The following is a 13,065-nucleotide window of genomic DNA, read 5'->3' on the forward strand; positions in this document are numbered from 1 at the left end:
AGAATAACAGGGCTTTAACAGTGGCTGCAAACTTGCATTGGACTACACATCTAATTACTCTTAAGTTCATTTCAATTAGTATTTCCTTCTTATGGGCAAACGTTAGCTGCAATTTGTCTAAATAAAGAGTCAATAATGAGTCAATCACCTATTCGTTTGACTCAAAGAAGTCTTCAAGCTTCGTTAACCTCTCCAGTAGAATTGATTATATACAAGAACAGTATGTAAATCTAGATCAACAACTTGCTTAAAGATTCTTGCAAATATGTATTTGTATATATTGCCATCTCTATAGATCTCAAACATACAAAGCCTTCGACAAAGCAACTTACAATGAATGCCATGCTTATTCCTATGAAATAGTCAATAAGAAAATCGCATGAAAACAAAAACTTCAAAGAAGATCATAAATCATGACAACTTACCTCTGGGTAGTATTTTGCAATTGAAGAGCAAAGAGATTTAACAATCCCTGCATTGATGTTGAAGAGATCATCACGGGTCATGCCAGGTTTTCGAGGCACACCAGTAGGAATGATCACAACATCTGCATTCTCCAATGCCGTGCCAAGTTGTTCCTCTCCCATATATCCTGCAACCTGCACCCAGGTCACACTGCTATGAATTACTGACAAGGTCGTGACACAAGCATGATAAAATCAATATGGCAGTACCAAATTAAATGATAAATATGTAGACCAAAAAATAAGAAAAGAAATTATTATCGCAAAGTTCCAAAAGAAGTAAAACTTGTTATTCTTGTTCCATGACCCAAGCAATGGTATGTCCTCCTCATAGTGAACAAGAATAGGATTATTTGTATTCTATAGTAAAATCCACCTTTTGGCTTTTACCGAGGAGATAGAGCACCAAAAGAAATGATTATGCTCCTAGGAGATTGAAGACCTATACCAACCCACGTTTCAATCAGGGTATAATCTTGTCCAATCCAGGTATACGACATTTCAATCAGGGCATAGTCTTATCCAATCCAGGTATAAAAGTGATGTTGTGATAAATAATTAGCATTTCACAAGCCACTTTAGGGAGTTTATTCAACCTTAGTTTAATTTACGCTGCGAAGACTATTTTGATTTAATCTACTCATGGATAAAGAGGCAAATCTAAACGACCCCAAAAAGGTTGGATATAGAGGCAAATCCAATATGCAGAGGGTCATCAATTCAATCCTCACAAAATAACAAATTGACAATGCAATGAGACTATTCTAACTTCTAAGTAGTCATTAGGCCAAGTATGACTTAGATCCATCAAATCAAAAAGTCCTATTAAGCAGAGGCATATGATCTAGCCGTGGATTCTGCTAAAAATATAGATGCACTTTTCATCAAAAAAATATGAACTACCTCATCCATTGGGCTGTGGTTTAGTGGCAAGTTGTAGGGTGCTTGTCATGAGGATGACGCAGGTTCAAAACCCAGGAGGCATATTCCCATGATAATTCGGCTGCCCATGTCATTCCAAAATATGAAGTCGGGTTAACGTGATAAACACCAGTTCAATGATAATGCAGAGGTGCTGTTAATGATGACCCCTGTGCTATTGAGGTTTTCACAAATGAGCCCATCTGCAAGCCATGCACGACTTTGATGAATAGATGCAATTAAGGTGTTTCACCCACGCCAGTCAAAAGGTCTTGACCAAACAAAAACAATAATAGTGAGCCCAACCTCAATTTCAACCTTCTCCTATCAATAGAAAATACTACTACTGCTAATAATAATAATAAGCACAGCCCAAATTTCAATCTAGCCATAAATGTCAGGTAGATTATTGTCAAGTAGTTAAATCATAGCACTTTCAGTGCCCTCTTAGAAGTATGTTGCGGCATTATCTCACCATCGGAGTTAACTACCATATTGAGATTCAACAGACAAGATCAGGTGCAAATCCTGCATGAAATTGGTGGAATAGAGATTCTATGTTTGTATCATCTACAATAAGGGCAAAACCCACTATGTTAATAGAAAGACATTTTCCAACAAGAAAACAATAAAAAATAATAATAATGTAGCCCTCAATATCTGCCTCTTTTGAAATGGCCCAAAGAATTTCAGGTATAGTCAAATCCAATATTCACGGTGTACAATACAATCGTTTTAGAATGACAATGCGATGGGCGTTGCTTCAATGGATTGTGGGCCAAATGTCACCTAGATCCATAAAATTAAAAACCCTAATCGAGTAGGTGCACATGATGCAGCAATGGATTTCCACGAAATAAATATCTAGGTGCTTTTCTTCATCAATCAAAATATGCACAAACACATTTACAAACTGACCATGAAAGTGAATTGAGTTGACCATTAACGTGAATTGGGTTGTGTTTAAGAAATTAAATCATTGCGCTTTCAGGGCTCAAACCCACGTTCAAAAGCCCCGGAAGGCATATTTCCTGCAAAAATGTGGCCAAAAGAATAAATTCCACATTCGAAGAATCCCAGAGACCTTGACAGGTTATAGTAGTGGAGTCTAAGCCTGGTATAAGGCCTGGTTCCTTTAAAAAAATAGGCGCTTACCAAAATAAATAAATTATCTGACCATGGACAATATCAGAAACGTAAAATCAAAGAACTAATAACAGGTAAAACACTAACGAAAAGTAGATCCTACCAAGTGGGTCGTCGTACGATCGATCCCAATGGAGATCCCTTGAAACTAAGATCAAAACATCTCTATCGTTCATAGAGAGAACAGATCCAGCATACAGAGAACGAAAAAAACGCGGTAGGAAAAATATATATCCCATGGTTTATATTTGGCCTTAAAAAACAGTAGAAAAAAAAAAATTTGAGAACACAGGAGCAAGATGAAAAAGGAATTGCATGTCTAAACATTTTGAAGTCTCAAAAAGCATTCATCAACATAGAGAAGACTACAACACTACTCTTCACTTCCATGTTTTCAACTAATGGATTTAACTGACCAACAATGTTTTTTGCATGAACCATGCTCAAATGCTCAAGATGAGGTAATGAATGGATGCTATGCGCCTATCTGTGAATTGCAACCACAGGCATACATGTAAGTGCAAATTTGTAAATCTCATACCCAGATTTACCCATCATCAAGCACACAACTTTTGCGGGATCCATTTGACATATCTTATGTTTAAGAAGGAATAACATCCTTGAAGAGACTCATGGATTTTCTTAGGGAAGGATCTTTGCATGCAGAATCTAGATTAACTCTGAACATTTCAATCAAACTAAGGTAAATGAAAGGCAACAATCCATCGGTCAAACCTCACAGGTTAAAAGCACCCACTGAGTTTCACACAAATGAGAAAGCCTAAGGGAAAAGATTTGAGACATGCATGCTACATGATTTCATGTAGGATAAGTACCTAAGCTTAAGGCAAAAGATTTGAGACATGCAAATGTATGAAGTACAAGATTCAGATAAAGAGAAAGAAGGTCCTTCATGCCATATTCTCACTGACAGTGAATCTCAGATTAGGTACTTATCAAGCATGAAATCATTTTTCATGCCAAGCATGAAATCATGAAGCACACACCATGATAAGATTATCTGACTCCAACTACTGCATCAAGATGAAAAATTCAGCACTCTAGACAGTCACATAAGAATAAAAAAACATTCAAAAGATATGAATGCATATTAGCCACTATAGAGGACCAAAACATAAACTTACGCCATAGACAGTGTGGCTAAACCTTTCCTTGCTTTTGCTTCAACAACTTCAGTTCCTCCATCCTGTGTGCGCTTTGTCAAGGCTTTAATGTCCTCCTCAGACAATACAGAGTTTGGCTTTGGTGTTGCCTAAAAAAAATTATCAAAACAAAAAAGTGTTAGTTCCCTTTTTAACTGTATTGAAGGGTAGGTAATTATGATCTCATTTTATCTTTGATAAATTAATCTTCTAATATCCAAGAGTAAAGAACAAACTCAAGATGAGGATCCAACAAAGTCATATACATGTGAAAAAAGTGGAAGAATTGTAACACCCGCATGTCCACCTACAACAGGAACATCAACTTCTGCAGACATCATAGGATGACATCAACAACAAACATAAAACTGAGAATTGTATCTAATGTTAATAAAAGCATGATGTTGGTAAGATCCTGCAGCATATCATGTATTGGGTCTAGCCCAGATGGTTGTGTGCAAAGACTGTTATCCTTCCCACCCGGGTTCAATTCCCTCAAGTGACATCTTGAGCTGACTATATTTCTGATGGCCTTGAGCCCTATGATACCATCCTTGAAATGAGGAGAAGTGCCTGGCATGTTTGCCCAGGATGCATATTTCATGATTAAATTATAAAAAGTAAAAATATTTTACAGAATACTAAATATTTGAGAGTAGCTAAGCATAACAAGCCAGAATTTTAAATACCTTCAACAGGAACTCCTGCTTTTGAAGCATAGAACGTCTTTGCGCGGACAACATCAAGAGTAGTAACACCAAAGAGTTTCTTTTCATTATAGGTCCCTGCCTTCTTAAAAACCTCAGCAGCTATTGGTACAGTAGAATTTACAGGATTGCTGATCATATTTACAATTGCCTGCCATGGATATCAAGTCCTCAGCAATGCCATAAAAACCAATTCTAGATGATTTCTTGAATCCAAATATACCATTCCTGATAGAAGGAAAACATTATCCAGTACACTCTCCCCCCTCTCCATATCTCTATCTATATAATATGTAACAATATACTATACATACTGTACACACACCAGTACATGAACAAAACAAATAATTGTGAAACATACTTCTTTATCTATTAACTTGCCACACTAATGGTAGTACATACTGATTGTATGTACTATATAATGTTATAGAGGATACCTCGTGATCAAGTGGATTTGTGCACAGTTAAATAGAAGACCAAGGATATTTTTTATATTGATATTCATATGCCAATTTTCTCAAAAGTCCAAAAGCTAAGTTACTAACTACAAGAGGAGAAACAAGAATAACAGGGCTTTAACAGTGGCTGCAAACTTGCATTGGACTACACAGCTAATTACTCTTAAGTTCATTTCAATTAGTATTTCCTTCTTATGGGCAAAAGTTAGCTGCAATTTGTCTAAATAAAGAGTCAATAATGAGTCAATCACCTATTCGTTTGACTCAAAGAAGTCTTCAAGCTTCGTTAACCTCTCCAGTAGAATTGATTATATACAAGAATAGTATGTAAATCTAGATCAACAACTTGCTTAAAGATTCTTGCAAATATGTATTTGTATATATTGCCATCTCTATAGATCTCAAACATACAAAGCCTTCGACAAAGCAACTTACAATGAACGTCATGCTTATTCCTATGAAATAGTCAATAAGAAAATCGCATGAAAACAAAAACTTCAAAGAAGATCATAAATCATGACAACTTACCTCTGGGCAGTATTTTGCAATTGCAGAGCAAAGAGATTTAACAATCCCTGCATTGATGTTGAAGAGATCATCACGGGTCATGCCAGGTTTTCGAGGCACACCAGCAGGAATGATCACAACATCTGCATTCTCCAATGCCGTGCCAAGTTGTTCCTCTCCCATATATCCTGCAACCTGCACCCAGGTCACACTGCTGTGAATTACTGACAAGGTCGTGACACAAGCATGATAAAATCAATATGGCAGTACCAAATTAAATGATAAATATGTAGACCAAAAAATAAGAAAAGAAATTATTATCGCAAAGTTCCAAAAGAAGTAAAACTTGTTATCCTTGTTCCATGACCCAAGCAATGGTATGTCCTCCTCATAGTGAACAAGAATAGGATTATTTGTATTCTATAGTAAAATCCACCTTTTGGCTTTTACCGAGGAGATAGAGCACCAAAAGCAATGATTATGCTCGTAGGAGATTGAAGACCTATACCAACCCACGTTTCAATAAGTCTTTGTTTTGAATACAAAGTGGCAGGAAGATAAAAATGTAAAAACATAAGCTAATTCACAACAGAAACAAGACACAGGTAGAAAGAACAAATAATTTATGACAAGATCCCTGTTGATGAATCTAGTCAGCCATATGGTGATCAATTAGAGATCAATGCCTTTCATGATTTCATCGTCAAAAGAATGGACATTCTTATAACAAAACATTTTACCATCTCCCTAGCTTTATTCTTTGGCAGCCATGGCTTCCACCTCTACTCTTTTGTTTGTTCAGAATTTCAATTATTTCAGTGCTTATTGTGTGTCATCATGGTACTGTCATCATCTGCTGGCTGTTCTGTACAAGTCGTCACACTAGAAAATTATGAAGAGCCCTCTATCTACACCCTTTCCAACATATCACATGCCCCAGAGTCCTCCGCTCTTCAATGAGGTTAGCAACTGTACTAGATGGCTTCATGGAAATAAGCTTCCTGCAGGTTTACATAGGACTGTGACAACATTCTTGACATGACTTAATATGGCAAAGTTCCAACCACCTAATGCAGCGTTTCCAACTATGAGAACATGGAACTGTTAACTTCCCTTTGTGATGTTTCAAGTTTTACACTGTCAGAAAAGTAAATCTAGGCCAAAATTGTAACATTTACCAGTCAAAATTTATATGAAATTCAATCTCAAAAGGTAGAGCCTTTTGTTTATTACCGTCCATATTACCTGAAAAAAGATAAACCATATTTGCATGCTGTAACTCTTTGTTCTGTGCAATAATATGTGAAGCAATTCTCCAACAACAAAAAAATCTGGAGGTCAATTTTCTGTCACATTAACAGTAGTGTCTCTATAATCTCTAATGGCAATGAGAGTTTAGCAACAGTAAACAGTATGGGAAGGAATGTCTCTTGGTCTAGATTTGAGGAAAATGATTACCAGCCCATCTGAACGAATACATTGATCAAGCATACACTTACCCTTCTTCAAGGGAGTATACATGTTGCATCACCACACTATTTGAAAGGCTTTAACCTTCTCTATTTGCCAACATTTTTACGATAGTCATACTGATAATCCTGTTAAACCATCACCAACACTGAAATTTGATAACAAGGAAAGAAACTGTTAAAACAACAAACAGCAGAGAGATCCAGAAATAAAAGGATCCAGTCTTTTGAGAATCAATTTTGGTATGTAATTGTTTCACAGTAGAAGAAAAGACCAATAATCTTAAGGATAATCATATATTGTTCTCTATAGATGGAAACCCAGAATGCATCAAAGTGAGAAAAAATAAAAACATCCTCGTCACCTTTCAAAACTCATTTGGTAGATTGGAATATGTTAATGGATTTGGCTCACAACCGTTGGCCATCATCTCTTCAAAGATTGCATATGGATCCACTCTGCCTGCTATGCTAAACGTGCGAATTAGTGCATTGTAGGTAGCAACATTTGGTTCATAACCCCTAGAAAGGAGTTCTGCATATACCTCACCTGCTTCCTCCATCATACCAACCTTTCCAAGGTGACCTATCAAGGAATTGTAAGCAAACAAGTTTGGGATAGAACCACTGTTCTTCATTTCCTCAAAAACTTTAAATGCTTCCTCCAACTTTTCAGCTGTGCCCAGTCCATCAATGATGATATTATACACAATTGTATCAGGCTTCAAGCCACTAGACTTCAGTTCTACAAAGAAATGAAAAGCCTCATCTACCCTATCAACCATACAAAGACTGCCTATGAGAATAGTGTATGATTTTACATCAGGTTTTATGCCCTCTGCTACCATTCTCTCGAAAAGCTGACAAGCTTCATCTACATCCCCTACCTTCCCAAAGGCGTTCATGAGAATATTGTAAACTGCACAATTAGGCCTGCACCCGTTTTCAATCATTTCTTGAAAGAAGTGATTGGCCTCAGAATACTCTTCCTGCCTTACCAAGTCCATCAATAAGAGGACCATAAGTAGATGGGGAGAGAAGATATCCCCTCTTCACCATATGACCATACAAATCTATGGCTTCATCCACTCTACCGGCCATCACAAGACCTGATATGAGGGTGTTGTAGTTTACTGTATTCATCTTGCATCCTCTAGCACGCATCTCATCAAGAAGCTTGAAAGCATCATCCATCTTTCCAGCCTTTCCAAGAGCATCAAAGAAGGCGTTGTAAGTGTAAACATTTGGATTACAACCTGACTTCTTCATCTGTTTGAAAAGATCCCAGGCAATATGCATATGGTCGGCTTTACATAACCAATCAATAAGAGTATTGTAAGCAATAGTGTCAAGAGCAACGCCTCGATCTTTTGATTCTTCAAATACTCTGTGAGCGTCAAACACTCTACCTGCTTTGCATAGGGATTTGATGAGAGAGCGTACCACATATATGTATTGACTACCACCCTTAGCCAACATTTCTTCATAGGTCAAGATTGCCTCATCCAACCTGCCCACTCTGCCCAGGCCATCAATTAGGGCTGCACAAGCAACATCATCGGGAAGCAGTCCCATCACATCATAGAACTCCTTGAACACTCTCAAAGCATAATCCATTTGCCCAGCTTTTGCAAGCCCTGGCAAAACAGTACCCATAGTTACAAGGTTTGGAGAAAATTTGTTTTTCATATCTTCAAAGAGCTGGCAAGCTTCATCAATTCTATTTGTTTTTATGAAACCATCAATTAGTATGTTGTAAGTTATCTCATCAGGGTAACACCCATTTTCTGTCATCTCTTGCATTATCTTGAAAGCCATATCTACCTCTTTATTCTTACAGAGACCATTCAACATTGAATTGTGTGTAATAACATTTGGTGGGCATCCCTTTTCCCTCATTCGTTGAAATAACTCTATTGCTTCCTTAACCTTGCCATCTTTGCCAAGCCCATCTACCAGAATATTATATGTTATAACAGTGGGGGGAAGATTCACCTGCTGCATTTTGTGAAACATCTCCCATGCCTCATCTGTTCTGTCTTCCTTGTAAAGAATATCAATCAAAGTATTGTTAGTGACAGTGTCTGGTTCACACCCACTTTCTATCATCTTCAAGGTCATCCCAATAGCTTCATCCACTTTTCCTGCCTTGGCATAGCAGCATATCATGATATTATACGTGATTACATCAGGGGACAGACCTGTCCGTTTCATTTCTTCAAAAAGTTCATTCACTTCTTTAATCCTTCCTACCCTCCCGAGGCTATCTATACAAACATTGAAGGAAACAACATTTGGAGAAATTCCTTTTTTCTTCATCTGCAGAAACACGTCATATGCTTCATCAGCCTCACCATTCTTTCCATGATAATCGATGAATAAGCTGTAGGTTAAAGATGTTGGATCACACCCTTTATTGTGCATAACCTGAAAAAACTTCTGTGCATCCTCCAACCTGTTATTCTTAAGAAGACCTCCAATCAACGAATTGTAAGTATACAGATTGGGAGAACTCCCTCTCTCCACCATTTCATCCAACACTGCAAGTGCCTCATCAGTATTTCCACCTGTGCATAGGGCGTTGATAATAGTAGTAAAGGTAACTACAGTTGGAGCACATCCATCAGCTATCATCTCCTTCCAAAGCTCCCATGCAGCATCGACAAGGCCACAATCCCCATATTTATCTATCAAAGTATTGTATGTGATAGAATCAGGACTACATTTGTTGCTTCTCATCTCTTTCAGTAATGCTGTCGCCTCATCCAATCTACCTGCATTACAGAGAGCATCCATTAATGTGGTGAACAACACAACATTCGGTTTGCAGCCCTCCTCCTTCATTTGTCTCCACAGGCCCCATGCTTCATCGACCTTGCCAGCTCTCCCGTGTATCTTTATGCAGAGTGTGAAGGTGTACACATTGGGTCTCAAGCCAAATTTTCGCATTTCAGCCAGAAGTCCCATCACTTGTCCTGTATCTCCCATTTCTCCGCAGGCACCCATTAGTACAGAATAACATTTTAGGCTTGGCAACAATCCTTCCGAAATCATCTTCCTGTACACCACCACGGCTTCTTTCCGAAATCCTGATTTGATTAGTAATCCTATAAGACCATTGTAAGCAAAGTCACTAAGCATAAGCCCAGATTTCTTCATCTTTTCCAGGGCTGAAGGAATTTGCTCCAAACCACCTGCTATTCCGAGGTTGCGGAGAATTATTAAATAGGTCTGGGAATTAAGCCTACAGCGTTGCTTTTGCATCAAATCTAAAACGCGTGCCATCTCCTTCACCATGCGGGCTCTTCCGAGGATTTCTAGCATGGTATTGTAGGAATATGTGGTATTGTAGGAACCTTGGCTATAATTGAAGCCCTCCTAATTTCTCCAATAGCAATTTTATGTTCTGCTAAAGCGATTTTGCCTAATTCCACATAAGAAATTTCACAGCCCCCATGCCCATCTTGAATCTTAGCATATATAGCTTGTCCTGTATTCTCTGAATAGGTGCAGATATTATTGTAGTTTATGAAGCTTAAATTTCCTTTTTAATTCAAGAACAAGTATGACCCTTCAGCGCACTACATCACCCATTAATCTGATAAAATATTCAAAACCTTCCTCTCTGTTTCTGCCACAGTATCTCCTCATTTGTCTTCAATAAAATTCATGAAGTTTTGGCATGAAGTGGAGACACTCTCATGCAGGGGTGATGTCTCCTTTGCAGCAGGGTAGTAGTCCACTAGTGTCACAAAAGGAACCAAATGGTGATAAATGTTTCTTTTATAATTTCTTAATTAAATATGAATTAAATATGAAAGGGGCGACATAAATCAGTTATAATTTTTTTTAATTGATGGTGACACCAACGTAAATGGTCTTTGCCCACTGGTTTAAAGGGCCTTGGAGAAGTCAAAGATACAGAGGTTGAGATACATGACTCAAGCAGAGCTCAGGTAGCAGTGATTGCAAACTTGACCGAACTTTTATGTAAATACAAACAAATGTTGTTTATATTATAACATTGGGAGGCTCCATATTTCTTTCCTACAAAAATTTCCTCAAACAGCATGTAATATGAAACAGGTTTGGTTCAATTTCTAATATACCCAGTTATTCAAATCTCATTATTCTCTGCCCTACCTTAATAGCATGCGGTTATGCCTCCCGGCCATTATACAGTCCAGCTAGCCGGGAATGTTAATTAGCTGTGGTCTTTTTACATCCTGGGTTAAGGTCAGAAAGCCAGATTCTGGAGCAAATCTGAAAACTGCAAATTAAACACTATGCATACGAAGTTCCAAGGGAGAAATTATGCACTGCTTGGGAGTGAAGCTTCTGGTGCGCCAAATCTGAAAACTGCAAATTAAACACTATGCATACGAAGTTCCAAGGGAGAAATTATGCACTGCTTGGGAGTGAAGCTTCTGGTGCGCCACGTGTCTTCAACAGAGGTGGGAGATATTGGCGCTGTGCTCAGCTGTTTGATGTTGGAAAGGTATCCTTCCTCTTGTTCACCTGGACCATTTGAACTGCCAACACACAAATGTCTGATTTCCTCAAACTCAGTAACAACTTGCTCCATGTGTGGTCTGTCATCTCTTTCTGACGCCAGGCATCTGAACGCTAATTCGGAAACGGCACATACCATGGCCTTCGCCTCATGGTTCTTTTCGATATTGAGCTGCGGATCCACAAGCTCATGCAAAGCCCCTTCTTGAATCTTAGCTATTGCCATGGTAGCAAGGTTGATTTCCCTGGTCTTCCGATTGGTGTCCACTGCTAATCTGGCAGAAATGATCTCCACCAAAACGACCCCGAAGCTGTACATATCAGATTTCTCTGTCAGCTGATAGCACTGATAATACACTGGATCAAGGTAGCCTGGTGTGCCCTGTGGAGAAGTGGTGACATGTGAGGCATCTACAGGCACAAGTCTGCAAAGCCCAAAATCAGCCACTTTGGCAATAAAATTTTCTCCCAAGAGAATGTTTGAGGATTTCACATCTCTGTGCAATATAGGCGGATGAACACTGTGAAGAAAAGCCAAGGCCTGCGCAGTTTGAACAGCAATATTAAAGCGAGTATTCCATGGTAATCCCTTGGGGTCTTTGCGATCGCCATGAAGATGATCAGCTAGGGTTCTGTTTGGGGAAAATTCGTATACGAGCAGCAGCTGTGGGCTGTGTGCAGGGGTGCAGCCATAAAGCCGGACAATGTGTGGATGATTCAAAGTCGAAAAAATCTTAACCTCATTGATGAACTGATCGAACTGATCGACCCTCTTGGAGTTATCATGAGAAAGTCTCTTTACCGCCACAGTTCTTCCGTCGCTAAGCTTACCCAGATAGACCGACCCGAGCCCTCCAACCCCAATTTCGTTCTCCTCGTGGAAGCAATTTGTTGACTGGCGAAGTGCTTCGTAAGAGAATATTGGCAAATCGCCTGTCTCGCGCCCAAGCACACACGCTTCCATGTCCTTTCTCTCATATTTGCAGAAATTCCTAGAACTTTTTCTTTTTTTCAGACAATACCCTAATAACAGTACCGCTATTGCTACCAAAGCAATTCCTCCAGTGGAGCAACCTGTGGTGACACGAGCAGATAGATATGAATGTGATCCTGTGTCCAACGCCGAATAAAATAATGAAAAGAAAGATACAAATTCAGTACTAAATCACCGTGGAGATACCGAATCTGTGGAGATACTGAATACTAGGAAGAATTATATTTACCTATTACAATGGCGGGCCGGTTTTTATGACCTGCAACGCGGTCATAACAACTATTATGAGTAAAAGCAAAATCGATAGTTTTTGCAAAGAGGGGAAATACTTGACAATATAGGGAAACACATACACATATGTCCATGGGTTCAAGAGTGCAGAATGGAGGGAACATTTAAAACATTTTTATAGATTGTGATAATTTAAGCATTGGGTCTCGTAATCGAATTGGGAGAAGGGGTTCAGGAAAAGTAGCAATGCTATGGGTGGGCATATCTCTGTATGCGAGGTGCCATCGGGACAATAGCAAATAAACGTTTTAGTTGGTTCTGAAATGTTATAACCACATCTCCCGCCACTGTTCATACAAGCGCCACAGCTTCGGTTTCCCTTCGTGAGCAGTAATTTTGCTTGTATACCATTTTTATGGTCCCAAAGCTTTCTTTTAACGGTGTTGTTCTATTCACTGATCCACTAGAGAAATGATTACCATGAAATCAGGTA

The 13,065-nt window shown here is 38.7% G+C and overlaps 2 protein-coding genes across 2 annotated transcripts; both read right to left on the minus strand.

Annotated features, from left to right (window-relative positions):
- Positions 1 to 523: 523 nt before the first annotated feature.
- LOC149249376 (malate dehydrogenase, mitochondrial-like) lies at positions 524 to 5,549 on the minus strand. The gene is made up of 5 exons (XM_089458681.1): positions 5,388 to 5,549; positions 4,384 to 4,552; positions 3,961 to 4,022; positions 3,677 to 3,804; positions 524 to 599 (listed from the first exon to the last, which is right to left on the minus strand). Exons 1-5 carry the CDS (start codon positions 5,547 to 5,549, stop codon positions 539 to 541), a joined length of 582 nt encoding a protein of 193 aa, XP_089314807.1. The 3' UTR covers positions 524 to 538.
- Positions 5,424 to 12,706, minus strand: LOC149249377 (uncharacterized). Its single transcript, XM_089452786.1, is given in 6 exon segments — positions 5,424 to 5,561; positions 7,201 to 7,815; positions 7,817 to 10,213; positions 11,059 to 11,105; positions 11,219 to 12,457; positions 12,571 to 12,706. Coding segments are annotated over 5 exon segments (4,431 nt in total). The 3' UTR covers positions 5,424 to 5,561; positions 7,201 to 7,203.
- Positions 12,707 to 13,065: the final 359 nt, after the last annotated feature.

The sequence above is a fragment of the Pinus tabuliformis genome, chromosome 7, assembly GCF_031772625.1.
Source record: "Pinus tabuliformis cultivar Carrire ecotype Pingquan chromosome 7, CPIR1, whole genome shotgun sequence".
Lineage (NCBI taxonomy): Eukaryota > Viridiplantae > Streptophyta > Pinopsida > Pinales > Pinaceae > Pinus > Pinus tabuliformis.